Source organism: Saccopteryx bilineata, chromosome 10, assembly GCF_036850765.1.
Source record: "Saccopteryx bilineata isolate mSacBil1 chromosome 10, mSacBil1_pri_phased_curated, whole genome shotgun sequence".
In the NCBI taxonomy this organism is placed as follows: domain Eukaryota; kingdom Metazoa; phylum Chordata; class Mammalia; order Chiroptera; family Emballonuridae; genus Saccopteryx; species Saccopteryx bilineata.
The window spans coordinates 56,871,264-56,898,278 of NC_089499.1; the positions used below are offsets into that span (position 1 = coordinate 56,871,264).

A 27,015-nucleotide genomic window follows, 5' to 3' on the forward strand; every position below is an offset into this window, starting at 1 on the left:
GTGCGCTTTACGGCGGCAGCGTGAGTGCGTGACGCTCGCCCGTGGCCTCCGTTCACACGTGTACCCCGGAGAGACGTGTTGCAGCTGCTACTTTTGCTGCCACTGCTGTTTCCAGCTCCAGTATGAAGCGGCCAAGTGAGTGTTGTCTGGGGCCGCGAATGAAGGGGCTTCTGTCTCTGCTGGTCAATGAATCCATTTGGGCGCTCTCTTGAGGTGTGGTCTCTACAGGAATGGGCTGCTCCTGGTAGGCTGTCAGCCATCTTTCAGGTAATGCGTGGAACCGAGAGTTAGAAGACCCCGTGTTAACCGCGGGCACAAGCTGCAGAAGGAGGACTGGGCCCCAAAGGTCGAGATCAGGCCAGAATCCCGTGCGGAAACTGCATCTGAGGCAGGTTTAGGACCACTTTTTTCTTTTACGCGGCCATGTTCTCTCCAGGCCCTGTGAGTTTTGAGATTGGCCCCTCAAACCCACCTTTCGCTCCTATTTGTGATTCGTGGTTGGCAAAAAGTGGCAGTCGTCTTGGGTTCCCTACACTTCTGTATCTATTGAGTTCTAATTCCTCAGGATTTGAGAGTGACATAAGTATTTTTATGCGTTCCATCTGATTCTTAAATTACATTTGAGAGCTTACCAGAAAAAGGGATCTGACCCTGGAGCGCAGTCAGCAAGAACTAATAAACAAATTGGTTATTTGTGTCTGATCTTTTTGTAATGTGTTTCTTTGTAGAGTTAAAAAAAGCAAGTAAACGCATGACCTGCCATAAGCGGTATAAAATCCAAAAAAAGGTAAGCTTTTTTTGTGCTTGGGAGAGCTATACCAAATACCATGCTAAACTAATTTCTCACCCTGGCCGGGTTGTTCAGTTGGTGGGAGCATCCTACGGATAAGCAAAGGTTGTGGGTTTGATCCCCAATCAGGGCATATGAACCAATGAATGCATAAATAAGTGGGACAAGAAATCCATGTTTTTTTTCAGCCCTTGCTGGTTGGCTCTAGAGTGGTGTTTCCCAACGTGGGGCCCACCCTACAGGGGGGGCAATTCGATAGTTAAGGGGGGCAATTTGAAAATGGACTCCACACTCTTTGGCCCCGGGCCATTTAAATGCAATGCTAGATATCGGTGCCAAATTTAACAGAAAATGCAATTCTTAAATAATTGCGGTAAATAATTATTAAGTATAATTTCGTTTGACGAGACCAAAATATCAACTGGCGTCGTCAAGTAAACTTCGTCCTGGGTTCACCGCGGAGCATGCCGTCTGCCGCGGGAACCCCGGACGTTTTGAAAACTCGCTAAACAACGCAGTTATTCTCACCTAATTGGCCCATCGCATCTTCTGTAGTGTTTCACACCATTCAGTTGGTGTTAATTTGAAATAAGTGTCAGTCAAAACTTGTAAAAGCTCGTTGATTTAATAAATATACATATATATTGTATAGATATAATTGGTAAGTATTTGATTTTATTTTTATCAATGTTAAACTCTTTATTAAGTACTTGCATCGGAGCTAGAAAGCAATAATACTTTATAAATATTATTGGGGCTATAATAGTGCATGCACGACAATTTTAATTTTAGAAGCATAACTTTCCAGAAAATTTTGTCAAGTGGAAAAAATATAGATACCTTTTGATTTGCGGTGGTAGTGTAGTAAATGTATTATATACATTTAAATAAATATGAATTTTTATACGTTTACTCTATGTCACATTGAATATATTTCAACATATTTTAATATTAGTTTTTAATTGATCTTATTTTTATTATAGCCCATAGTAAAATGAGTGGTGCAAGCAAGAAAAAAACTCGTTAATATTTGGAGGAATATTTAAAATTTGGGTTCATACCCGCTGTTCACGATGAGCAGATTCCTTTTTGTCTTTATGCCAGCAATGCTTGACCAATGAATCAATGAAACGAGGTTGTCTTGAGGCGCATTTGAAGGTGAAACATAGTGCTCATATTAATTTAGATTTGAGTTACTTTAAAACTTTAAAGAAAAATTTTGAAAAAAGAACAACATTAAAGTCTCTATTTACTGCTCATACTTCAACTAATAATTGTGTTTTTGAGGCTAGTTATCAAATTTCTTTATTCATTGCTAAAACTGGAGAAAATCACAGTATAGGAGAGAATTTAATAAAACCGTCAATATCAGCATTTCTTAAAACGGTTCTTGAAAAAGATGACAAAGATGTAAAAGCTATGCCACTCAGTAACAATTCTGTTAGCAGAAGAATAGACGAAATGAGTGAGGATATTGAAAAACAACTTATTGAAAAGCTGAAAACAAGAAAATTCTCCTTGCAAATGGATGAATCAACTTTGAGAGACAGTGAGGCAGTATTGATAACTTACATAAGATGTATTGATAAAGGACATTTTTCTGAAGAAATGTTGTTCTGTAAAAGATTAGAAAGCACCACTACCTCCAAAGATATATATAATAAGCTAAAAAACTACTTAGATGTCAGTGATATACCAAAATAACATCTTGTGCTGCAGATGGTGCTCCCAATATGATGGGCAAGAAAAATGGCTGCTTAAAATTGATGAAAGATGCGAATCCAGAAATGATTCTTGTGCATCGTGTTATTCATAGGGAAAACTTGGTAGCTAAAAACATCTCGCCTGTTCTGAATGATTACATACAGTAATAAAGTGTGTTAATGCTATTAAAGCTAGTGCCAAATATGAACGTCTTTTCAAGCTCTTTTGTGAAGAACAAAATGAAGACCATGTGAGACTTACTTCATACTGAAGTAAGATGGCTATCTAAAGGAAACTGTTTGAAAAGATTTATGGAACTGTTTGATACTCTTAGTGATTTTTTAAGCGACAAACCTAAAATGAAGTATCTGTTAACAATAGATGGTAAAGCATTTGTGAGTTATTTAGCCGATATCTTTGAAAAACTAAATATATTAAATAAGCAACTTCAAGGAACAAATAAAACTCTTGTCCATGCAAAAGCAAAGATATTTGGTTTCATTACCAATATTGAGTTATGTCAGAAACATATTAACAACAAAAACTTTAAACAGTTTCATTGGCTCCAAAAATGTGAAGTAACTGATACCGCTTTACTTGTTATTGTCAATCATTTGAATATTCTATCGGCTGATTTAAAAGAAAGATTTTCTGATTTAAAACAAATTGATTTCCCAACATGGATGATGCAGCCAATGTTAGTGGATTTGTCTGATATATCAGATATGCAGTATCAAGAAGAACTCGCAGAATTGCAAAATGATGAGTCAGTTAAAGCTTTATTTAATATCAAAGGAGTGATGGCATGGCTTTGTGAGGAAACAAATCAAATACCCAAATTCAACCAAATGTGCAAGAAAACTATTGCTACCGTTTCCACCTTCATTTTTAGCTGAATGTGGATTTAGTGCTGTAAATGATTTACTGGTAAAAAAAAAGAAATTGGCTGGATATAACACAACGTGGAGACTTGAGACTAAAGCTAACCAAATTGGAACCTAATATAAAATCTCTGTGCAGCAAGCATCAAGCGCAAGGATCACACTAAATTAAAATAATAAATTAATATAGAAAAATCTGTATTAAAATTATTTGGAATTTAAATTTGTTTTTCATTATATGTTTTGAAATTTTACTTACTGTGTTTTGTTAACAATTTCATAGTGATTTCTTCCTAGAACCTATCATTTATGTTTATTAAGTGAACAAATCAATTTTTTAATGTTAAAAATTATGTATGTTACATAGGAGGGGACATAAAAATGTTAGAAAGGTTAAGGTGGGTCATGGCACAAATAAGGTTGGGAAACACTGCTCTAGAGTGTCAGAGTGTGGAAGTCTAGGTTCTAGACTAGGTTCCACTCTAGGGTGTGGAAGTCCTGGGTTCGATTCTCAGCCAGGTCACACAGAAGCGCCCATCTGCTTCTCCACTGTTCCCTCTCCTTTCCCTCCCTCTTTCTCTCTCTCTCTCTTTCTTTCCCTCCCGCAGCCAACGCTTCATTAGAGCAAAAAGTTGGCCCAGGCGCTGAGGATGGCTCCATGGCCTCTGCCTCAGGCGCTAGAATGGCTCCAGTTGCAACAGAGGAACTCCGTATCAGGCGTCCCCAAACTACGCACGCAGCCCCCTGAGGCCATTTATCTAGCCCCTGCTGCACTTCCGGAAGGGGCACCTCTTTCATTGGTGGTCAGTGAGAGGAGCACTGTATGTGGCAGCCCTCCAATGGTCTGAGTGACAGTGAACTGGCCCCCTGTGTAAAAAGTTGGGGGACCCCTGCCGGATAGACAGAGCATCGCCCCCTAGTAGGCATGCCAGGTGGATCCCAGCCAGGTGCATGTGGGAGCCTGTCTCTGCCTCCCCGCTTCTCCAGAAAAATACAAAAAATAAAAAAACCCATGTTTCTTTATTTCTCTCTCCCGCCCTCTCCCTCTCACCCCCTATCCCTCACCCCTTTCCCTTCTTTCTTTTTAATCAAAAAATTAAATGGGTTTCTTTCCTACATTTCCTCTAGGAAGAGGAGATTTGTCTCAGGAAATGGAAGTTAACTATACTAATCATGGAGCAAGCTCTTAGGCATCAAGAGTATAGCTGTGGGGAAGTTGATCAACATGTTAATCTTTGCAAAAAGAATATCCCAGTACCATTTTCTAGCTGTTTTATACCTAGATAGGCATCTCTCTAATGATTATAATAAAAGTTCCATTCTAGGTTATTTTACAGGCATAACTAAAGTGTAGCCAGATTGGTGTAAACCGGTTATTAAAGATAATTTTTTATTGTGATAGGTTCGAGAGCACCATCGAAAATTGAGGAAGGAGGCTAAGAAACGAGGTCACAAGAAACCTAGGAAAGACCCAGGAGTTCCAAACAGTGCTCCCTTTAAGGAGGCTCTTCTGCGAGAAGCTGAGCTAAGGAAACAGCGGGTAAGATATGTTAGCTGAGATTTCAAGTTTTGCTTTTTTCTGGTTTTATTTTGAAGTAAAATAAGTCATTTTGGTTCAACCATTTTTCTTGTGGCTTGAACACAGCTTGAAGAACTGAAACAGCAACAGAAACTTGACAGGCAGAAGGAACAGGAAAAGAAAAGAAAACTTGAAACTAACTCTGGCATTGAACCCTGTAGCATGGAAACTGTGAAGGAGGTACGATTCTCTGAATGAAAGATGAGTTCTAATGTAGAAGAAAAAGCACAAACAGGGCAGGAGTGATTATGCTTCTTGGAAGAAAAGGGTTGAGTTCAGATGCTGTCTTACCTATTTAAATATCAACTGCCATACTCCCAATCAGTCATGGAACATGAAACCAGTTACAACTGCTGACTTTCTAATTTTGTGTCCTTTTCCTTTATCCTTTAGGAATTTGGGCAGTGTAAAGCTAAAACCAAAGCCAAGTTGGGCAAACAGAATCCAAAGAAGTTGTATTGTCAGGAACTTAAAAAGGTATCTTAGTCTGGGCCTTCCTAAAAATGATACTGAGGTTTAAAACAGACTCTGCCTCACCTTGTAAAGGTGTAGTCGAGTTCACTAAAGCTGGAAGAAGCCATTCACAAGAGCTGAAGCAAGTTGGTTTGTCCTCTTTAGGACCTTTCTGTTATGTTGAGCTACAGGAAATATTCTTGTGGTTTTAATTTTTTGCACAGAAACAATGCCCCAAACATTTTAAAAAGTGATACTTGTATGTTAAAGTGACACGTTGACAGTGGTTTTTAAAAGAAAAATACATTGAGTCTCTAAAGTATTGATACTTTGTAGGAAGTCAAGAGGATGTCTGGTGTAGTTGCTCCCCAGCATTGCCACCCTTAACTGTTTTCCCACATTTAGTCTTCCCTGTGAATAGAACTTGGCCATGTTTCTCAGCAGCTCTTAGCAGGGCCACAAAAACTTACCTAATGACTTACTCAGTATGGAAGGATTTTATATTCAGACAGTGGGAGTGTTTTGAAATCTGTGTTAATGAGAGACCAGAGGCTGCTGAGCATACCTGTGTTTTAATTTTCCTGTGAAAAATGAACATGAAATTCTTTATATCAAAGTGAAGACATGAGATCCAACTCTGAGCTCACCCTGTTCCAAAGTGGATAATGCCAGTATTCTTGTATGGAGATTGTTTCCAGGTAGTTCCCTGATGATTTTTTTCTACCTTAACAGGTGATTGAAGCCTCAGATGTTGTACTGGAAGTGTTGGATGCCAGAGATCCTCTTGGTTGCAGGTGTCCCCAGGTAGAAGAGGTCATTGTTCAGGGTGGACAGAAAAAGCTGGTACTTGTATTAAACAAAGCAGGTGAGCAAAAGGGATGCCCTTTGTGTTTCAAATGCACTAGTGAGGTATGATGAAAACATCTGAACAGTCTGATTGTCACTGAAGACTGATAAGATCCAACTCTGACCTCAACAAAGACAGTGCATTTGCTCCCTTTTTGTCTTTGATAGTGCTGGGCAGAGGGATAGAGGTGTTTCTGCAAATGATTTGATTGGTTTCTGTTGAGTAGATAAACTTTGCACCTTGACTTATTTAAAATGAATGTAAGCTTCTATACCCAACTTCCTGTTCAAAAATTTCACATAGAAAGTGAACACTGTCATGTTTTCCTCATCAGCACAGTTTTGATATGTGATAAATTTAGATGAAATGCAGTTATATGTCTGGGTTTGAGCAGCAGGAGCAGGAAAACCCAGAATAGAGACCTATGAAGCAGAGTAATAACAGGATCTACAACTACTATGTGGTCAGTAAACATGACTGTTACCTGACAGTAAATTCAGGAAGTCCTTCCATAGAATTAGTCGAATAATCTACAGGTTGACTTAATCGTGAAGGGTGAGCAGTACAGAGGAGAATTGAAGAAATACAGAGGTATATATAGTGAACTCTTAAGGGCAGTATGGTAGAGAGCTTATCCTCTCCCCATCTTCCATTTACATCTTTTTTGGAGGGAGGGAAGCTGAGAAAAGGCATATCAGGGTGAAAACTATAGTTTTATCAGATTTGCAAATTTATCTGACAAAATGACCAAATTGAGACATGTCTTAATATTAATCTTTATCAGATTTGGTACCAAAAGAAAATTTGGAGAACTGGCTAAATTATTTGAAAAAGGAATTGCCAACAGTTGTGTTCAGAGCCTCAATATATCTGAAGGACAAAAGGAAGATAATCAAGGTACCCTGCACTGTCCTTGGTGGGAAGTGTGCTGCTTTCAGCTTTTTGGGTGGCTGAGATATGATGAGTATACAAAATCTTGATTTATGAAATGAGAATGTATAAGATCCAACTGATGTCATCCAGAGATAATATGAAAGGCACAATAGAGTGGTGACTTGAATAGCTGGGCTTTGAAGCCAGATTTTTGAGTTTCCTGTGGTGCATTTTACGAGTAGTGAAACTAATTTACAATTTTAACATGAAGGTAAGAAGAAAAGCTCCATTCAAAAGTGAAGTCTGCATTGGGAAGGACGGCCTTTGGAAACTCCTTGGAGGTTTTCAAGAGACTTATGGCAAAGCTATTCAGGTTGGAGTAATTGGTGAGTTTTAGTTCAACATATTTTATGTCTTAACCTCTTAGGTGCTAGGAGTTATTCTGTTATGAGTCTTAGAGTTCTTGGTTTATTTGAACTAGTCATCTTTTCCTGCTTCTCATTACTTGTGCAAGAAATGAGGATGCCAAGATTGGTCTTAATGTTAAAAGTGAAGACCCTCAGATCCAACTCTGATCTTGCTCTAAACATCTGCCAAGCATAAAAGAATGCAGTGGAAATGTTATAATTACCAACACATAATGACTTTTTATCTGTGGATTTACCATTTGTAGGTTTCCCAAATGTGGGAAAAAGCAGCATCATCAATAGCTTAAAACAAGAACGGATATGTAATGTTGGTGTATCCATGGGCCTTACAAGGTAAACTGAGTGTTCCACAATGTGTAGTAGTTCATTATAGAGGAGTCAATAAGATTTTGTTTTGGATATCTTAAGGAGGAAGACAGTTTTACATTCTTTCTTTAGAGGTGTTAGTGAAAGGAAGAGAGTAAGCCAGTGCTAGGCTTCAGGAAGAATTGGAATGGAATAGCTGCCCCCAGTCTATTTGGTTCTCTTTGGTTGAAAGACAACCAAAGAGATAGATTCAGAAAGGGGGAAAGCTCCCTCTGAGGAACGGATGCTTGAATCTGGCCTTGAAGTGAACAGAAGACTGCGAGGTAGAAGAGGGGGCATATTTATGGCAAAGGAAGCAATGTGTTCAGGTCAGCATGTGAGCTTTAATAGGTATTGTTTCTCTTTAGAAGGGGGAGGGTGTAACTCTATGGTTCTAGGTAAATATGAAGCAGATGATGATAAACTGGATCTGACAGACTATGTTGAGTTTGTTCAATCCAACCCTGAGCTTCATATTCTATCTTTTGTCCTCCAGGTAAACTAGTACCCTCATTAGTTACCATTTTCTTATTCTTGTTCCAGGAACATACAGGTTGTCCCCCTGGACAAAAAAATCACAATGATAGATAGTCCAAGTGTCATTGTGTCTCCACTAAATTCTCCTACTGCACTTGCTCTGAGAAGTCCAGCAAGTATTGAAGTACTAAAACCAGTGGAAGCTGCCAGCGCCATCCTGTCCCAGGCTGACACTCGACAGGTAAAAGAACCCCTTTCTTTGCCTGGCCTGCGGTAGTGCAGTGTTTTAAGCGTTTACCTGGAATGGCTGAGTTGCTAGTTCAAAACCCTGGGTTTGCCGAATCAAGGCATTTACCACAAGCAGCTAATGTACAATTAAAGTGAAAACTATGAGTTGATACTTCTCAGCCCCTCCCCCCAACCCATCCCATAAAATCAATAAATAAAATCTTTAAAAAAAAAACCTGCCTGCCTGGCCGGTTGGCTCAGCGGTAGAGCGTCAGCCTGGCGTGTGGGGGACCCGGGTTCGATTCCCGGCCAGGGCACATAGGAGAAGCACCCATTTGCTTCTCCACCCCCCCCTTCCTCTCTGTCTCTCTCTTCCCCTCCCGCAGCCAAGGCTCTATTGGAGCAAAGATGGCCCGGGCGCTGGGGATGGCTCCTTGGCCTCTGCCCCAGGCGCTAGAGTGGCTCTGGTCGCGGCAGAGCGACACCCCAGAGGGGCTGAACATCGCCCCTGATGGGCGTGCCGGGTGGATCCCGGTCGGGCGCATGCGGGAGTCTGGCTGTCTCTCCCCGTTTCCAGCTTCAGAAAAATACAAAAAAAAAACCCCCAGAACAAAAAAACAACAACAAAAAAAACCCTGCCTGACCAGGTGGTGGCGCAGTGGATAGAGCGTCGGACTGGGATGCAGAGGACCCAGGTTCGAGACCCCAAGGTTGCCAGCTTGAGCGTGGGCTCATCTGGTTTGAGCAAAAAGCCCACCAGCTTGAATCCAAGGTTGCTGGCTCCAGCAAGGGGTTACTCGGTCTGCTGAAGGCCCGCGGTCAAGGCACATATGAAAAGCAATCAATGAGCAACTAAGGTGTTGTAACGCGCAATGAAAAACTATTGATTGATGCTTCTCATCTCTCTCTGTTCCTGTCTGTCTGTCCCTGTCCATCCCTCTCTCTGACTGTCTCTGTAAAATAAATAAATAAATAAATAAAGATATTCAGCCTGACCGGTGGTGGCACAGTGAATAAAGTATCGACCTGGGATACTGAGGTCGCCGGTTAGAAAATAAATAAATAAATAAATAAACCTTCCCTTGAGCTGCATTTTCTTTCATTGTGTTTTAAGTAGAAAATTTTCAGGTTTTTGTTCTGTTTGATAACTGCACTATATCAGATGAGTGAGCTTATTTTTCTTTTCTTTTTAAGGTAATACTGAAATTCACTGTCCCAAACTTTAAGAACTCTTTAGAATTTTTTACTTCACTTGCTCAGAGAAGAGGAATGCACCAAAAAGGTGGAAGTCCAAATGTAGAAGGTGCTGCCAAACTGCTGTGGTCTGAGTGGACAGGGTAAGCCTTCTTTCTGTTGGCATTTGATGACCACATAGAGTAAAAGAACTGAGTTTTGACCAAATTTGTTTTTAATATCAGTGGTTCTTTAGGCTACTACTGCCATCCCCCTACATCCTGGACTCTTTCTGCACACTTTAATGAAAACATTGTGATAGACATGAAACAGGGCTTTAATCTGGAAGAATTGGAAAAGAACAATGCACACAGCATAAAAGGTAAGCGAGGCTTGTGTTTGCTCTCCATCAGTTGACAGGCCAATAAAGGTCTCAGCTGTTTACATGTGTTCTGTTCCTTTCCTAGCCATCAGGGGCCCTTGTTTAGCTAGTAGCATCCTTTTCCAGTCCTCAGCTTTGACAAATGGAATAATAGAGGAAAAGGACATACCTGAAGAATTGCCGAAACAGAAAGAGAGGCAGCAGGAAGAGGAGGAAGACTATGAAGACATCGACAATGACCAGGGAAGTTTGGATAAAGAAGCTGATGTAAGTATGTTGTCCATGAGTTGTTCAAGATTGAATTGTTCCCCAATTTTTAATGTACAACACATCAGAAGGGGCTAATGGTAGAAGTTAAATCTTTCAAAATAGACTACCAAAAAGCCCCAAACAATTCAGGTATTTAAGTCTTCTAGTCATTAGTTTTAGTTTCCTTCATCCATTATATGTAGCTGCAGAGACTTTTCCAAATATATAATTACTTGGATTAATGAGCAGATAAAAGGGCTGCTAATACAGCTCTTTTCTCATAGAAAAAGAACTTGGACGTGTCCCTTGCACAAGAGGCTTGGGAGGCACTGCCTGAGGAGTCTCAAGCAGGTGAGTTGTGTTGAGGGGACTTCTAACAAATCAGTGTGGTATAAGATTGCTTTTACTTTAAAAAATGTATATAATCTCACTTTTCTTTGCTCCAATATAGGTGAACAGTCTGCACAATCATATACTTTGGATAGAATGACTGAAGAGGAAGATGATACTTACGACTTCAGTACAGACTATGTATAACATAACTGTCCTCTTAAGGCTTATTTTACTTTTTGAACAGACCGCTAAGCTGTTCTATGTATGTGATGTACCAGTTCATTTCTGGTGTGACATAGTGGTGTAAATTTTGTAAATGCGTATCATGATATATTCACTTAAAAAATCAAGCAGTGTAGCCCTGGCCCGTTGGCTCAGCGGTAGAGTGTCAGTCTAGCGTGCGGAGGACCCGGGTTCGATTCCCAGCCAGGGCACACAGGAGAAGCGCCCATTTGCTTCTCCACCCCTCCGCCGCGCCTTCCTCTCTGTCTCTCTCTTCCCCTCCCGCAGCTGGGGCTCCATTGGAGCAAAGATGGCCCGGGTGCTGGGGATGGCTCTGTGGCCTCTGCCTCAGGCGCTAGAGTGGCTCTGGTCGCAACATGGCGACGCCCAGGATGGGCAGAGCATCGCCCCATAGTGGGGGTGCTGGGTGGATCCCGGTCGGGCGCATGCGGGAGTCTGTCTGACTGTCTCTCCCTGTTTCCAGCTTCAAAAAAATGCAAAAAAAATAAAAATAAAAATCAAGCAGTGTAGAAAGTGTCTGAATTCCATAAAAATACAACTCATCTGATACACTGAATGGGTAAAAGTATATTTACCTGGGTGCAAAAATCAGATACCTATTGAAAAATGTAGGTTTCACTTTATTTATAGATGAGGCCACAGGTTACAAATTAAACACCAAGCAACAGTGCTGAACTAATACCAGCCATGTCAGTCCATTCACCTCAGGTTAGTCAGCACTGTAGTAAACATAAGGCTGATGGGGAGAGGAGACGTGTAGTCAGTCTGTCAGGGAAGCTCAGTGCCATTTATTCTCTACCTAGTTGATATGTCCCTTTTTCCATGGGTTGCCACATGTATTATCTTCCAGGAGTTCCTGAGAAATGCTTAAAGCATAAATTATATTTTACTTTATATTTGAGATCTCCATATGTCTTCGTAGTAGGCTGAATTTGCCTGTTGGGTCAGGAATATACCATTTTTCCCAGACATCAGTATATGAAGCAGTTCTTCCCCATGGCTTAAAGTGCCCATTCCAGTGGAGTAATTTGGCAGCTTTTACAAACTGGGGTGAATATCGTTTTCCAGCACTGGAGCCTTAAGGTTAAAAGAAAAAGAGCCAAATGATTGTATTAGTTAGAAGATAATGCCACATCAAACTAAAGAAGACTTAAGGAAAATTATATATCCCACCCCTGAGGACAGTCCTTTAGATACTTAATTAGCTTAGACCTTTGGTTAATTATTTCTGCTTACCAAGGTGGCGGACATTCCACATTGGGTCAATGGTAGAGTGCTGTTGATAAAATACGATCAACAGAGGAGGTGTTGTGATGCTGCCAGCCAGTGTTCTGCTATATAGTCCCTCTCTTGGGGCAGATGACAAATGTAAGCTGTTAGTGAATACTCGTGACTACTTCCTGCTGAAATACAGCTAGGGCAGTTTTATACTTACTCTACATTGAGTTTCATCCACTTTTCCAGCTGATTAGTTATATTCTGTCTTTTCCATTCTGTCAAGTTTGCAACAAAAACTCCAGGATTAAATGAGCAGGTGCTGGCTTTCATGGAAAGCTTACGAATTCTTTCCTTTTTATAGTCAAGATATCCAATGTAATTGTACTGAAAATACAATGGGATATATAGTATGTTCATTGCTTCAAATAGATACATACAGCCATGCACTACTATTTAATGACAAGGATTTGTTCTGAAAAATATATCGTTGGGTGATTTATTGTGCTTAGTGTGCTCTCAACACAAACAGATGGGGTGGCATACTGTACACCTAGGCTACGTGTATATCCTATTGCTCCCATCCAGGCTTTAAGCCTAATACAGTGTGTTACTGTACAAAACAACACAAGATTAAATCAAGCACAAGAAAAAATGACAGAATCAAGAGACACAGTAAACAGGAGATGCATGAGGTTTCTGCAGTGTAAAGGAATACTGACAGCATACTTTAATGATAACTAGTACATAAACCAGTAATATAGTTTATTATGTACTGTTTGTAATTGCACAGCAAATGTAATACATTATGCTTTGACATTAAGATACATTATGCTTTGACATTAAGACAACTATAAAGTCAAAAGCTCAAATTTATAATCTTACGGGACCTCCACTGGATATGTGAAATGTGGCATATGGCAATACTATGACTACTGTAAAGAGAAGAGCTGCTTATTAAAAACTGGCTTCTCAGATCATCGGCAAAGGGCTCTACATATAAAGCATATAGAAGTGTCATTTGGGATTCTAGTTAGGCAGAATAAATCAGATGTTTAAGGAGAGTTAGGTTGTCAAGGCCATGAATGGATTTGTAGAATTGGCTTTAGTTGGGGAATGAAATAAGGGATGTAAAATGCAGCAAAAAAGGAGTTCCTTGACTTTGTGCTTCCATAAAAACCTTAATAGGGAGTAGAGTGTATAAGGACTCTAATAAGTAATTTACCTGGTTCCCTGCTCCACGGATGACAACTTTAGTAGAGGCTGAATCACAATCTTCTGAAAATGCAGCTGCATGTCCTGGCTTCAGTGGTGTATTGTAGAGGGCAAGAATGTCACCTGACAGATAAGGTGTAAGATTTACACTTTTGAGTTCTTCAAGATCCCCCATTTCTCCAGCTTCTAATGATGGCCTTTTATAACAACCATAAATAAGACAACCACTACAGCCTACACTGCACAGAGAACAGCAATGATTAGTGACATTCCACACTGGGTCAGTGGTGGAGTGCTGTTGATAAAATACGATCTTTGGTACCTTGCACAATGACATCATCATCCATATATATGGCCTTCTTTGCACTGGGAACCAGAATAGGCAAGTAGAACCTTGCAAAGGTTAACTGGGAAAGAAAAAGGAAAGGGGTATTGGCCTAGGATTCACCAATGGCTGTGCTTTTATTCACTAGAAATTCCCCGAGTGCTCTCAGTAACCATAAAGGAGAAGACAGCCAAAGTTCACTTAGAATTCCCCAGGCTTGCTCCCAGGAACTTGCTTGTACTGTACCCTACAGTTACCCAGATATTTTATCACTTCTTAACAGTCACATACAAATAAGGATGCATAGAACTCACTGGTTTTATGGACTCTCCCGGGTCAGGATCCTCCTTTACTTTCCCTTCCAGAAGTTTAGTGTCAAAATTCACTACTTTGTACCTGATGCTTTTCAGGGTACTGCTGGTGAGCCAGGACCTAAAGGATTTAAAGCACCAAAATTTCAGGGTTTTTTGTGATTTTTTGTTTTTAGAGAGGGAGACAGATAAACATCAACTCATAGACTCATAGTTGTGTCACTTTAGTTGTTCATTAATTGCTTCTCATATGTGCCTTGATGGTAGAGGAAATCAGGCCAAACCAGTGACCCCTTACTAAAGCCAGGAACTATGGGATCATCTCAATGGTCCTGTGCTCAAACAGGATGAGCCTGTGCTCAAGCCTGTGACCTCAGGGTTTTGGAACCTGAGACCTGTATCCCATGTGGATGCTCGAGCTACTGTGTCACCACTAGTCAGGCCCAAAATTTCAGTTTTAAATGATTATGTGTTCCCAAACCATCAGCCTTTTTGTGCCTTATAGAGAAATCCTAGGGACTACATAGGTGTTTTCAAGCCTCTTAAGTTCTGAGCCAAGAGATGGTTTCCACATCTGAAGAGAGTATTCCCACTAAAGTACCTTCGTAAGCCAAGATTCTATGATAATGGGTACTGCTCCCACAGGCTCACATTTTTTTATCACTTTCCTGACACTAGAAACTTGTAGAAAAACGTACTGTGGAACTGAGAACATCCCATCACCACATGAACCATTCAACTCTTGTCCCTCCGAAAGAAAAGTCAAAGTAGGATGATAGTGAATGCTTATTCACAATGCTGATAATCAGTTAATGTATAGACATTAATTCATTGTGATGACAAAATAATTCTTCCACATGAGTACTGCCTGTAACAAAAGTAAATATCCCATTAAGAACCACAGGTTTTTCTAGATTCATTTCAACTCATCACTGTATGCAAACTATTAATTTGTATAGTCTATTTTCTACATTATTTTAGATGGTTGCTGAGTTTTAAAAATATAGAAAAATAGGCCCTGGCCGGTTGACTCAGTGGTAGTGTCTGCCCAGCATGTGGATGTCCCGGGTTCGATTCCCGGCCAGGGCACACAGGAGAAGCGCCCATCTGCTTCTCCACCCTTTCCCCCTCTTTCCTCTCTATCTCTCTCCTTGCAGCCAAGGCTCCATTGGAGCAAAGTTGGTCGGGGGGGAGGGCTGAGGATGGCTCCATGGCCTCTGCCTCAGGTGCTAGAATGGCTCCGATTGCAGCAGAGCAACACCCCAGATGGGCAGAGCATCGCCCCCTGGTGGACATGCCGGGTGGATCCTGGTCGGGCCATGTGGGAGTCTGTCTGACTGCCTCCTCACTTCTAACTTCGGAAAAATACAAAAATAAAATAAAAATATAGAAAAATAACAAAACAGGAAATATGGAGAAGACAGACAAATGTTTTAGAATTTTGATAACTATTAACCTGTTAGACAAGATGTTTCTTGGAATAAACTTTGTGCCTTAATTCAAAGCATGAATGAGACTGTCCCTCAGACTGGGTTTCTATATAATAGTAAAAACCGTTTACTCAGCAATTATGTACTAGGTGTTTTAAAAATATTTTTCTCATTTACTTGACACAATCCTCCAAGTTGAATATTTTCACCCCATATATACAGGCTAGAGCTCCAAAGGCTTATGTCATGTTCCCAGTCACTGGGCCAGAATCTGTATCAGTGTCTAATCAATTCACACTACCCTGCCACTGTTCCCATATCCCTTCCCACTCTAGATCAGAGCTACGCAGCATGCTTATAAGGAACTTGTGACAGGATATAAATCAACATGTTGCTTCTTCCACTGAGAAAATCTTACTATAAAAATACCAGCTTGACTTAACAGTGTACATAGTGACACAGTTCATTTACATTTAGCATAAGTTCCTTAAATTGTTTCTGCTTTCATGTGGAATCACATGGGAAAACAAACCATATGTGCAGTTTATATGTGGTATAATCTCAAATGTATAGAGAAAGTACACATTTATAGAGCATCCTCTAGAAGAATCGTCAGGCAAGCAGAGCTCACCGGAGATGGTCTGCTGTACCATTGAGCGTAACAATGTAGAAAATCACACTGGAGCGAGTGTTGTGCTGAATGCTGTTTATGGCTGCAATGGTACCCCCAAGCCTATCTTCTGATGCAGCAATGACAACAGGAATCTCCTCTTGTCTCCCATCTACTGCCTGACGAGCATTTGGGATAAAGTCTATGGGCTGAAGCCCCACAATTGCTGAATCTGCAAAGAACACACAAGAAAGGTATACTGTTACACAAACACACTCAGAGGAGGCCCTGGCCAGTTGGCTCAGCAGTAGAGCGTTGGCCCAGCATGTAGAAGTCCCCGGTTCGATTCCCAGACAGGGCACACAGGAGTGGCACCCATCTGTTTCTCCACCCTTTCCCCTCTCCTTCCTCTGCCTCTCCCCCCCACCCCCACAGCCAAGTTAGCCCAGGTGCTGAGGACGGCTCCATGGCCTCTGCCTCAGGCACTAGAATGGCTCCAGTTGCAACGGAGCATCACCCCCTAGTGAGCATGCTGGGTGGATCCTGGTTGGGTGCATGCAGGAGTCTGTCCCTGCCTCTCTGCTTCTCACTTCAGAAAAAAACAACACATTCATGAAGTACTGACATAGAGCCCAAGACATGAAAGAGGTGAAGATTGTGATGCTTATTTACCTCATTCTTCCCCATTACAATGTGAAGTACACAGCCCAGAAATTATATTTCACCATATGAAACCATGCTTTTGGAAAAGTAGAAGCAGCATTTAAAAAGAAAAAATAGGTTGACAAAATTCTGATAAATTACTGATGGGAATATAACAATCTTTTTAGCAAATTTTAGTGACTTGTATCAAGAGGCTTAAACAGGTACATGGCCTTTGACTCAATAATTCCTCTTGCCTCTTAAGGACAAATCTGAGAGGTAATCAAAAGCCAACATTTTATTTACAATTGTGAAAACTTGGAAACAAAGTTTTTCAGACCATGAATCATGCCCAGTAAGTAGGCATGAAATTTAATGGGTCACAATCAGAAGTTGAGTAGAAGAACAGTTCCTGAATTGAATTACAGAATACTGTATTAGAGTGCACCACACAGCAACTGCATGATTGTGTAAACCTCCCATTTTACCTTTTATAATATATCCATTCATTTACTCAATCATTCATTGAACACTGAGCGTCTATTACATGCTAGGCAATATCTAGGCACTGTGATTATAGCCACGAAGAAAAGAGAGAAATCTCTACCACCGTGAAAGGTAGAGAGACAATAAGTGCACACATACAAACGTGTGTGCTGTATATAATGCATTTCTTATTGTGAGATTGCATTAGAAAAGTCAGTCATTGTACCAAAAGACTTTTTCCTGTGGAAAGAAGTAAATTGTGGCATTAAAGTTACATATAAAGAGTTTCTACTGTCATGGTAACATACTTAGGATATATCATGTGGAGTTTATATATACAACTGCTTATAAAAATTAGGGGATATTTTATCACTTCATATTCATTTTGAAATATCCCCTAATTTTTGCGAGCAGTATAGTATAATTTCAACTGTAGAGAAACAATACAGAGAGAGAAAAAACTGGAAGTTACTAAGCCAAAATTTTAATAAGTTATTTCTAAGCAACAATCATTTATTCAATGATTTTTTTTTTTGAGAGAGAGAGACAGGAACAAACAGGAAGGGAGAGAGATGAGAAGGATCAACTTGTGACACCTTAGTAGTTGTTCAATTGCTTTCTCATAGGTGCCTTGACTAGGGGGCTCCAGCTGAGCCAGTAACCCCTTGCTCAAGCCAGCGACCATGGGATCGTGTCCATGATACCATGCTCAAGCCAGCTATTTCAGGGTTTCGAATCTGGGTCCTCGGCATCCCAGGTTGATGCTCTATCCTCTGCGCCACTACCTGGTCAGGCTCAATGAATATTTTATTGAGCACCTCCTATGTACTATCTATCATCCAGAGGCACAGGAGATAAAGCAGTAAATAAAGTGCCCTCATGGAGTTTGAATGCCATTTTCTTTTTTATACAGGAGCAAGCATTACCTTGTATACATATAGGGGTAAGCAAAAGTAGGTTTAGAGTTGTTCACATGGGAAATACTACAATAATTAATAAGTAATATAAGGTTCTGGCTAGGTGGCTCAGTGGATAACCCGGCATACCAGAGGCTATAGGTTTAACCCCCAGTCAGGACACATGAAAAACAATCAATTAGTACACAACTAAATGGAACAGCTGGGTGAAACAAGGAGTTGATGCTGCTCTCTCTCTCTCACCCTTACCCCCCTCAAATCAATAGAAAAAATTTTAAAAATAAACTTTTGTATATTCACAACTGTAAACCTACCCCCCCCAATATATGTATATATATAAACACACACACACACAGTTATGAAACATGCTATCAGAGAACTCAGTGAAAGTCGGGAAAAGCTATTAAGTCTTTTCATGCTCTGGTCTACTATGGTGTGTGGCAATCCAAAAATAATTTTTAATAAACACTCTGAAACCTCAAACATCCCTCAATACCAAGGCAGAGCAGTATGAACAAATAATTTTAAATAACTAGCAACAAAATTATATAATAAAGTGACTTTTAAAATCAGCTGACAAGGCTTTACGGATTTGTTTTGTTTTATAACTAGAGTCCAGCTGATACTGTTCCACAGGTACAGGGAAATAACAGGTGAAGGAAAGTAACCAGATGGACACTCCAGTGAATGAACACAGCAGGCATCGAACACCAGTGCCACTCAACTGTTCCCACCTCTTGAAGCCCTGCTCTGCTGAATTTGAGCAAAAAGCAGCAACCCAGAGGCTTGTCTCTGGCCTCTGACTTGGTTGAAGGATCTTCTGTCAGATTAAACCCTTAGCAAACAACTGTACAGAAGAGAGAAGAGGCAGGAGTGGGAAGGCTGCAAGAGCACACTGAGTACCACCATGTCTTATCCCAGTCTTTAGTCTTTAGAGCCTTTGTAAAGACAAGAAAGCTTTCTTTTCCTTTAGAAAAAGGAAAAATTATACTATACTGCTCGCAAAAATTAGGGGATATTTCAAAATGAATATGAAGTGATAAAATATCCCCTAATTTTTATAAGCAGTTGTATATATAACTTAGGATGTGACCCAGGGAACTCCGGGCCCTCAACAGATGGCAAGGGTTCCCATACCTGAAACCTCATTCCTCAGCAAACTGCTCAGGCCAAGGAAGTTATGGTGCAAAACCAGTAAGAAGAAAACAACAGCCAGGACCAGGATGATGATGTTTACTGAAACACAAAGGGGAAAGCCTATATTATAGCTCTTTACCTTTTCACCAGGAATAAAGACATAACTTAAAAAAGAGCATACCTTTACGGAATGACATCTTTCTCTTCTGTCTTACATAAATATTAGTTATTAACCCTACAAAACAATAACAAGCCCCCAAAGTCAGTAGGTACATGAGAATTACCATTGAAATGCCTAAACACTTTATTTAGGTAAAAACAAGTACATACTTTCTGCTAGAAACTCATTTTAAATTAACAGTTTCCAAGAAACCAATTCAGGATCTGATTTTTTTTCTTTTTTTTTTTTTTTGAGAGATAGAAAGAGAGAAAAGGAGGGGCAGGGAGAGAGAGACAGGAACATCTAACTGATCCGGCCAGGACTTAAATTATTTTTAAAATTTATTTATTTGAGAGAGAGAGGGGGAAAGAAAGGTGGGTGGGGGCAGGAAGCATCAACTTGTAAAGTTGCTTCCCATATGTGAGCAGGCAAGCCTGGGGTTTTGAACTAGCGACCTCAGCATTCCAGGTCAATGCTTTATCCAGGTCAATGCCACCACAGGTCAGGCAATTTTTTTGTTTGTTTTTATTGATTGATTTTTAGAGTCAGAAGAAGGGAGAGAGGAGGAAAGGTAAGGGAGCATTCATTCGTTGTTCCACTCAGTCGTGCATTCTTTGGTTGCTTTCCATGTGTGCTCTGAACGAGGATCGAATCCACAACCCCATCATTTTGGAACAAGGCTCATAACTGATTGAGCTAACCCTCCAGGGCCAGGATCTGAATTTTTAAAGTAGTCACGATAATAAAATATTTCCAAATAACTTAGAAAAATAAGATAGACATGCATTATATGCCTCTAGATGAAAAGCAAAAGAAATTATACCAAGAGAAATACCAGGGGTCTGACCACTACAGAAAGTATAGAATGCATTTGTACTTAAAATTCTTTGTTAAATTAAACAGGGACTCTGTTGTCTATGATCAAGTAACCTGAGGTCAGCCTCAGTAGTACAAAACATCCCTGTTCTAAGTTGTATCTCATTCACCTCTAACTGGAATTAAAGAAAATGGGTGAAATCCTGACCTGTGGTGGTACAGTGGATAAAGCGTTGATTTGGAATGCTGAGGTCACTGGTTCAAAACCCCATGCTTGCAGAGTCAAGGCACATATGAGAAGCAACTATGAGTTGATGCTTCCTGCTCCTTTCCTCCCCCACCCCCAGCTTTTCTATCTCTCTGTCTCATCTCTGTAAAAATCAGGAAGAAAAGAGAGAAAAATAGAACATTTTCCACCTTCATTAAAATCATAACAGGAAAAAAAACTACAGCAGAGAAACATAATTACAAAAATTCACATAATCCAATTTTGCTATCAAAAGTTTAGAGAATAAAAAAACCCAAAACAAAAAATTTAGAGTGCTATTCTCAAAAAATTAAAATCAACTAAAAGAAAAAATTAGCTTCTTCCCTGTGGCTTACACTCCCCAGTCCATCTCATGCTTTCACTTTTCAAAACAAGTAACTCAGTAGAAACAAGACTGTAGGTGGTACTAAATTAACTATAAGATTTCTACAACAATCTCTGGGTAATGCTTCCTTAAAAACAGATTTTATAACAACCAGGATATTATGATCCTACATTTGAGAGTTTTACCCTACTTCATCTTCTCCCATAGGAGTACCTAACATTTGCAAAAGGCTATAATTTTACAAAGCATTTCTGTAATATAGCATATTTCTAAAATAAAACTTTGAATTAATTTCACCTTAAGTAAAGTACGTGCATATCAGGCACTTGATTTTTCAAGACCTTTGAAAACAGAAGAAATATATTGAAGGATTGTTTAAAAAACTGGGGATCATAGGCCAGATTACAAATTTGAGAAAATAATTCATATTTCCCAAGAACAATCTAAAATATTCTGTCTCCTTTCCTTTTAGAGTAGTACATACAAAGTACATTATCAGTGAACTTCCTCTCTAAAGAATACACATCACAACATACTGTAAGCCCTATGCTATCACATTGTGGACAGGGCAATACGTATAGAAGCTGGCAGACTGGGATCTGCTCAAAACTCTAACATCTGCCAACTTCCATTAAGGCTGAGGAAAACTATCTCATTCAAGTAAATCTCATTTAATTAATGGTATAAGGGACAGTATTTTAGACCAATAATGTCCAGTAACAATTACTTACGGGTAGTATGTGAATCAAGAAGCACATGTGTGAGTGCTATTCCAGTTAGCTAGACACAAGAAAAACACAATCCTAGCAGGTATTTGATGTACTTAAGTAGCTAAGCATAGCAGAAACCACTTGCTCCTAAAACTCTTCTAGTTATCTATATGCAAAATGCCAATTATTATGGAGTATGTCCAACCCATTGTTCCTTTCCTGGTGATATTCCTGGTAATAAATTTGTTGATCTGGGTTAGAAGGAATTTATTCTCAAAATAAAACTGAATGGGCCCTGGCTGGGTTGCTCAATAGTTAAAAGTGTTGTCACAGTGTGCCAGAGGTCACTGGTTCAACTCCCAGTCAGGGCACATAGGAGAAGCAATCAATGAATACACAACTAAATGGAAAAACAAAGTGAAACAAGTTGATGCTTCTCTCTCTTCCCTACCCCTTTTCTCACTGTCTCCCTTCCTCTCTGTCTCAAAAAAATCAGTGGGAAAAAAAGAACTGCATGGCCTGACCTGTGGTGGCGCAATGGATAAAGAGTCGACCTGGAAATGCTGAGGTCGCCGGTTTGAAACCCTGGGCTTGCCTGGTCAAGGCACATATGGGAGTTGATGCTTCCAGCTCCTCCCCCACTTCTCTCTCTCTGTCTCTCCCTCTCCTCTCTAAAATGAATAAATAAAAAAAAAAAAAAAAAAAAGAACTGCATGTAGACCCTGGAATATATAATAATGGCTTATATTTTTGTTAAGAGTACACAACAGTATACAATTTGATCAGCAATATTCAAATTGTTCACTATAAAAATTAATACTTTTTTGTTTAGACATTTAAAAAAAATCTTTACATTACTGATTCACTCACAAAGCACACACACACTCTCACACACTTAACCCAAACATTTGGGTTAAGAAACCTTAGGAGGCCTGACCAGGCGGTGGCGCAGTGGATAGAGCGTCGGACTGGTATGCGAAAGACCCAGGTTCGAGACCCCGAGGTCACCAGCTTGAGCAAAAAGCTCACCAGCTTGACCCAAGGTCACTGGCTGGAGCAAGGGGTTACTCAGTCTGCTGAAGGCCTGCGGTCAAGGCACATATGAGAAAGCAATCAATGAACAACTAAGGTATCCTAACGAAAAACTGATGATTGATGCTTGTCATCTCTCTCCGTTCCTGTCTGTCTGTCCCTATCTATCACTCTCTGTCTCTGTAAAAAAAAAAAAAAAAAAAAAGAAACCTTTGGAGGAAAGACTTTTTTTAAAACTTGCTTGTTACCTGCATTAGTACTCACATTCAACAGCTGTGCTCACCTTTTCTGCTTTCCCCCATTACTATATACATGAAAGGTCATTCCACTGATGCTCTGTAACCTAGAATTGCTTCCTTGGTGCAGCATCAGCAAACTCTCTCCTCTCTGCTGGATCACACACATCAGCATATTATCATGCCCTAGTATCTTCCACTTCATTTTTTTAAAAAAGAGAGACACTCCTTCCCCACTACAGTTGACCCACAGATCCATCTCTGCATCCCCTCACTCTAAAAAACTGAAGGGATTTAAAGTCTGTAGCTCCACTTCCTCTCTCTTTTCCTTTAGCCTCCTCCCTACTTTTATCCCTACTGCTCCATTCAAACTGGTCTTGTCAAAGTCACCAAAGACCATGGTCATTTTTCTGTCCTCCTCTTTCCTATCAAGGAAGTTCATCCCACCCCCAATTACGAAATCGTTTCATTTGTTTACTTCTGCCTTCCCTGACTAGTATGTAAGCTGTATGAAAAAAAGAGACCCAGTGAAAGTGTTTACTGATGTATCCACTCCATCTAAAACCACACCTGGCAAATGGTAGTAGGTATGTAATGTTTGAGGAATGATTGATCTTGTTAATTTAGGAGCAAGAAGGCTGGTTCTCAACTAAGAAAAGGAATACAGCCTGGCCTGTGGTGGTGCAGTGGATAAAACATCTACCTGGAACGCTGAGGTCACCAGTTTGAAACCCTGGGCTTGCCTGGTCAAGGCACATGTGGGAGTTGATGCTTCCTGCTCCTCCCCCCTCCTTCTCTCTCTCCTCTTTAAAATGAATAAATAAAAAAAATTTTTAAAAAGGAATGCAATCTTTCATGATAATGATGAAAACAAATTCCAGTGTAAGAAAGGGCATGGATTTTCATGGAGATCTCTCTCAAATAGAGCCTGGTAGGCAATTTCCTTTTTTCATCCTATTTGTATAGTTCAAATACCATAAGTCTCTACAACTACCACCCTGTGAAGTGCATTTAAAGAGGGATAACACAGAGGGACATGTCTACTTCTACACAGGACAAAAAAGTCTGTTTAGTGTCTCCCAGGCTGAAAAATGGCACAGCACTAAATAAATTCATCTACTTTCTCCTACCTCTTTATCTGGCTAGGTCCAACTTGGCTTTCGGGAGTCAAGGGAGTGCCCCTCAAAACTAATTTCAGGTGCACCTCCCCTCAGTTCCCACATCTCCTGGGCCTCCCTATCTCTATGTCGGCTGTCATATATTTCTGGGATTGTGTGGCTGTCTCCCTTGACACACACTGGTGCTAGAAAGGCAAGGGCCATGTGCTGATCACAACCATATCCTTGGCCAACTGCCTGGCACAGAAGAGAAACTGTGAATGTTTGCAGACCGCATCAATGAGGGCGGCAGCCACACACCAACCTGCCTTGGGAGTGCCTATTATCCCACCGTCTGTAACCCTTACGTACAACATTGCATAGAGGCCAGAGAGCCTGCTAGGATGCGCAGGCGCAGGTTCTCCAGAAACGTTTATCTCCGAAATATGGGCAACCCACCTAGGGCCTATGATTTTGAAACAGACAACGGCCTTGAGAGAGAGGCAGAGAGAACCCCTTGGCTCGTCTTTACCCGCAAGGGCCAGTGAAGTCAGTGAACGTGCTGATAGGCTCTCTCCACGGGGCAAGGAACCGCCCAAGGACCGGGTCCCGTCTCCGAGGAAATTCCACTTCTCTAGAGAATATGGCTTGGGGTATTCCCCTCTAAATTCTAGAGGTCAATAGAGTCCCCTTGCGTTTAGGAGAGATGGGGCAGTGACGCTCCGAAGGTTCCCCTCGGGCTCTAAGAGATTCCGGGACCGGGAAAACCAACAGCCTTCGGACGCTCCCCCCGGCCGCCCTTACCTGCAGCCAGAGGAGGAGGAGGAGGAGAAGGAGCCACCGCCCGCACCCCCGCCCGCCCCGCCAGCTCAGCGCCCGCGCAGCAGGCCCTGGGGCCCAGTCCGCCGCCCGGCCGCCCGCGGTCCCTGCACTTTGACCGAGTCCGTACACCCACTAGCTCCCCGCCCGCCCGCCGCACCGACAGCGAGAGCTTCCCACCTAGCAGGCACCGCGGGGCAGCCCCTCTGCCGGGGTCCTCGTCAAGAAACGCCTGTTGTCATGGAGACGGGGGGCGCCCCGGCAGCCGTTAAGTCCCAGAGGCGCAGTCCAGAACAGTCCGTGGGGCTGTGGTCGCGGCTCCCAGCACCCAACAGCACCGACGGCGAACCCTTCACCAGTGCGCAATGCCTCAGCTCGGCCTTCGCGGTCACCAGCTCGGGCCCTGCGGGCAGCGCGGCAGAATCCAGCCGGCTCCGTCAGCGCAGGGCGCCTAACGTTGGCGCAGGGCGGGGCCTCGGGCTGTCCGGCCCAGTCTGAGACATCCGCTTCCGGGGCTGGGGCCATCGCACCTCCCGGCTGGCTAGGCTCAGACAGCTGTGCCCGAGACCAGTCTCCTAACCGTGGGGTCCCTGAGTCGCAGCCGCCCTTGCCTTGCTGCAGGACGCCAGCACTCTGCTGCCCGCTTCCTCGGACAGTCATGCTGGGGCATCTGAACTCGCTGCCCACACAAATGGTGAGGGTGCGGCCCGCCACGGCCCCATCATCTTCAGACGCTGCTCGCCCATCTGGCAGCTTCGCAGCCTCGTGCCAGACCGAGGCGCTGCATCGCGGTTCCTGGTCCAGATGGTTACTTCACGCTCTTTTCACCGGATTGTGCCTCCTGGGTCCCCCTCTCCCTTCCTCTGTGAGAATCCCCCTGCCCGTGCTCCGTTAGGATGCTTCACTGCCCCCAGGAAGCCCAGAATTAAGTCTTTGCCCAGGTCCTTGGGGGAACCCCTGATGTTGGCGTTGCCCTGTGCTAAAGCTGAGAAGATAGGGCAGAAATTGTATCTTTTCGGTAGTGAACCAGTCAATTGCTTTACTCTTCCCTTCACTTCCAGGATTACAAGGGCCAGAAGCTAGCTGAACAGATGTTTCAGGGGATTATTCTTTTTTCAGCAGTAAGTACTAGTTTTGCATAACCCTTTTTTTTTTCTTTTTTCCCCACTAGCCTTCCTGTTTTTAATATTCTTTGTCTCTAGATCGTTGGATTTATCTACGGGTACGTGGCTGAACAGTTCGGGTGGACTGTCTATATAGTTATGGCCGGATTTGCTTTTTCGTGTTTGGTAAGAAATTTGTGGGTGTTTGAATGTTAGTGGTAACTTGGGTTGTGTGAATTGGGTCGTTTTGATTGGACCTATTAGTGAAAACCAGCAAGCACCAACTTTTCCCTCATCCTTTTCCATCAATGTTTCCCCTTGCTATCATTAGAAAAGTAGAATGCCAAATAGTGTCTGATGAGGTAAGTAAGCTGCATAAAAGGAAACAACTCATTTATTTTGGCAGCTGCTCCAAGCAGTAATTTTAAGGTCAAAGCTAGAAGGAATTTCTTAGGGTCTTCACATTGTTCCCTCCATACGTTTCTTTTAGCTTTTAAATATGTGTAAACAGTGAGGCCTCTTCCCCTCACTTAAAAATACCTTATCTGGGCTGGCAATGCCACAGAGTTTTCTTAGGAATGTCAAGTTTTGTTTTTATCTTTAGTATAGGAGTCATTTGGGAGCCAGGCATTATACATACAGCTCTTTAATGGCTATATATAATTGATGCATTTTTTCTGTTCTGACCCAGCTGACACTTCCTCCATGGCCCATTTATCGTCGGCACCCCCTCAAGTGGTTACCTGTTCAAGACTTAGGCACAGAAGATAAGAAACCAGGGGAAAGAAAAACGAAGAGGCATGCTAAAAATAATTGATTGGGAGTTTTCGTGATTCCGCTTTACTGTTGCACCTGCTTTTGTATCTTGTGAAATGAGCTCAATTTTCACACCCAAAACACGAGCTAAAAACCACCTATGCTCTTCTGGTACAGCTGTGTATATATTTTGTTTCCTTTATATTTCAATTCTTAGTTGGATGTTGATTTATACATGTTCTAGACCTCTTCATGAAATCTTTCTTTGAAATGGAGACCTGAAAATACAAATATGCAAAGTTCCTTTCGGGTCTACAGAAATAACGAATATATGCCTCATAAATGGTAGTACAATTTAATTATCAAAGTTTTATAATTCATTAAGCTGTTTTAATAGCTTCAATTAAAACTAATGTGCAA

At 41.4% G+C, this 27,015-nt stretch overlaps 3 protein-coding genes and 4 non-coding genes across 9 annotated transcripts; 6 read left to right on the forward strand and 1 right to left on the reverse strand.

Annotated features, from left to right (window-relative positions):
- GNL3 (G protein nucleolar 3) lies at window positions 1-11,100 on the forward strand. Of its 2 annotated transcripts, none has more exons than XM_066245891.1 (15): window positions 1-135; window positions 729-787; window positions 4,778-4,915; window positions 5,021-5,134; window positions 5,348-5,431; window positions 6,140-6,272; window positions 7,039-7,151; window positions 7,399-7,513; window positions 7,801-7,888; window positions 8,444-8,618; window positions 9,800-9,942; window positions 10,024-10,160; window positions 10,246-10,427; window positions 10,694-10,760; window positions 10,861-11,100. In XM_066245891.1, exons 1-15 carry the CDS (start codon window positions 123-125, stop codon window positions 10,944-10,946), a joined length of 1,647 nt encoding a protein of 548 aa, XP_066101988.1. In that variant the 5' UTR covers window positions 1-122; the 3' UTR covers window positions 10,947-11,100. The 2 variants fall into 2 exon arrangements, with proteins under 2 accessions (XP_066101988.1, XP_066101989.1); XM_066245892.1 differs by lacking the exon at window positions 1-135 and adding an exon at window positions 169-267.
- Window positions 6,314-6,390, forward strand: LOC136314861 (small nucleolar RNA SNORD19). The gene has a single exon (XR_010727433.1). It is a non-coding gene; the product is annotated as a small nucleolar RNA SNORD19 (small nucleolar RNA).
- Window positions 7,199-7,279, forward strand: LOC136314868 (small nucleolar RNA SNORD19B). The gene has a single exon (XR_010727439.1). It is a non-coding gene; the product is annotated as a small nucleolar RNA SNORD19B (small nucleolar RNA).
- On the forward strand, window positions 7,639-7,715 carry LOC136314862 (small nucleolar RNA SNORD19). The gene has a single exon (XR_010727434.1). It is a non-coding gene; the product is annotated as a small nucleolar RNA SNORD19 (small nucleolar RNA).
- LOC136314864 (small nucleolar RNA SNORD69) lies at window positions 8,302-8,378 on the forward strand. Its single transcript, XR_010727435.1, has one exon. It is a non-coding gene; the product is annotated as a small nucleolar RNA SNORD69 (small nucleolar RNA).
- A 484-nt stretch (window positions 11,101-11,584) lies between the features above and the next one.
- On the reverse strand, window positions 11,585-25,058 carry GLT8D1 (glycosyltransferase 8 domain containing 1). Of its 2 annotated transcripts, none has more exons than XM_066245893.1 (10): window positions 24,917-25,058; window positions 19,455-19,508; window positions 19,274-19,372; window positions 16,113-16,323; window positions 14,055-14,172; window positions 13,738-13,822; window positions 13,426-13,538; window positions 12,421-12,587; window positions 12,222-12,334; window positions 11,585-12,062 (listed from the first exon to the last, which is right to left on the reverse strand). In XM_066245893.1, the coding sequence occupies exons 2-10, from the start codon at window positions 19,468-19,470 to the stop codon at window positions 11,872-11,874; spliced, it is 1,113 nt and encodes a 370-aa protein (XP_066101990.1). In that variant the 5' UTR covers window positions 19,471-19,508; window positions 24,917-25,058; the 3' UTR covers window positions 11,585-11,871. The 2 variants fall into 2 exon arrangements, with proteins under 2 accessions (XP_066101990.1, XP_066101991.1); XM_066245894.1 differs by lacking the exon at window positions 24,917-25,058 and adding an exon at window positions 24,722-24,752.
- A 193-nt stretch (window positions 25,059-25,251) lies between these two features.
- On the forward strand, window positions 25,252-27,015 carry SPCS1 (signal peptidase complex subunit 1). Its single transcript, XM_066245895.1, has 4 exons — window positions 25,252-25,430; window positions 25,798-25,857; window positions 25,939-26,025; window positions 26,531-27,015. The coding sequence occupies exons 1-4, from the start codon at window positions 25,395-25,397 to the stop codon at window positions 26,654-26,656; spliced, it is 309 nt and encodes a 102-aa protein (XP_066101992.1). The 5' UTR covers window positions 25,252-25,394; the 3' UTR covers window positions 26,657-27,015.

Excerpts from the sequence above, each read along its gene's own strand:
- GNL3 (XM_066245891.1), top strand. Across the intron at positions 9,943-10,023 it reads CTGTGGTCTGAGTGGACAGG|TGGTTCTTTAGGCTACTACT; the intron begins GTAAGCCTTCTT and ends TTTTAATATCAG. Across the intron at positions 10,428-10,693 it reads GTTTGGATAAAGAAGCTGAT|AAAAAGAACTTGGACGTGTC; the intron begins GTAAGTATGTTG and ends CTTTTCTCATAG.
- GLT8D1 (XM_066245893.1), bottom strand. Across the intron at positions 13,539-13,737 it reads TGATGATGTCATTGTGCAAG|GTGACATTCTTGCCCTCTAC; the intron begins GTACCAAAGATC and ends CTTATCTGTCAG. Across the intron at positions 12,588-13,425 it reads TCCGTGGAGCAGGGAACCAG|TACAATTACATTGGATATCT; the intron begins GTAAATTACTTA and ends TTGTATTTTCAG.
- SPCS1 (XM_066245895.1), top strand. The coding sequence starts at position 25,395 with ATGCTGGGGCATCTGAACTCGCTGCCCACACAAATG. Across the intron at positions 25,858-25,938 it reads GGATTATTCTTTTTTCAGCA|ATCGTTGGATTTATCTACGG; the intron begins GTAAGTACTAGT and ends CTTTGTCTCTAG. Across the intron at positions 26,026-26,530 it reads GATTTGCTTTTTCGTGTTTG|CTGACACTTCCTCCATGGCC; the intron begins GTAAGAAATTTG and ends GTTCTGACCCAG.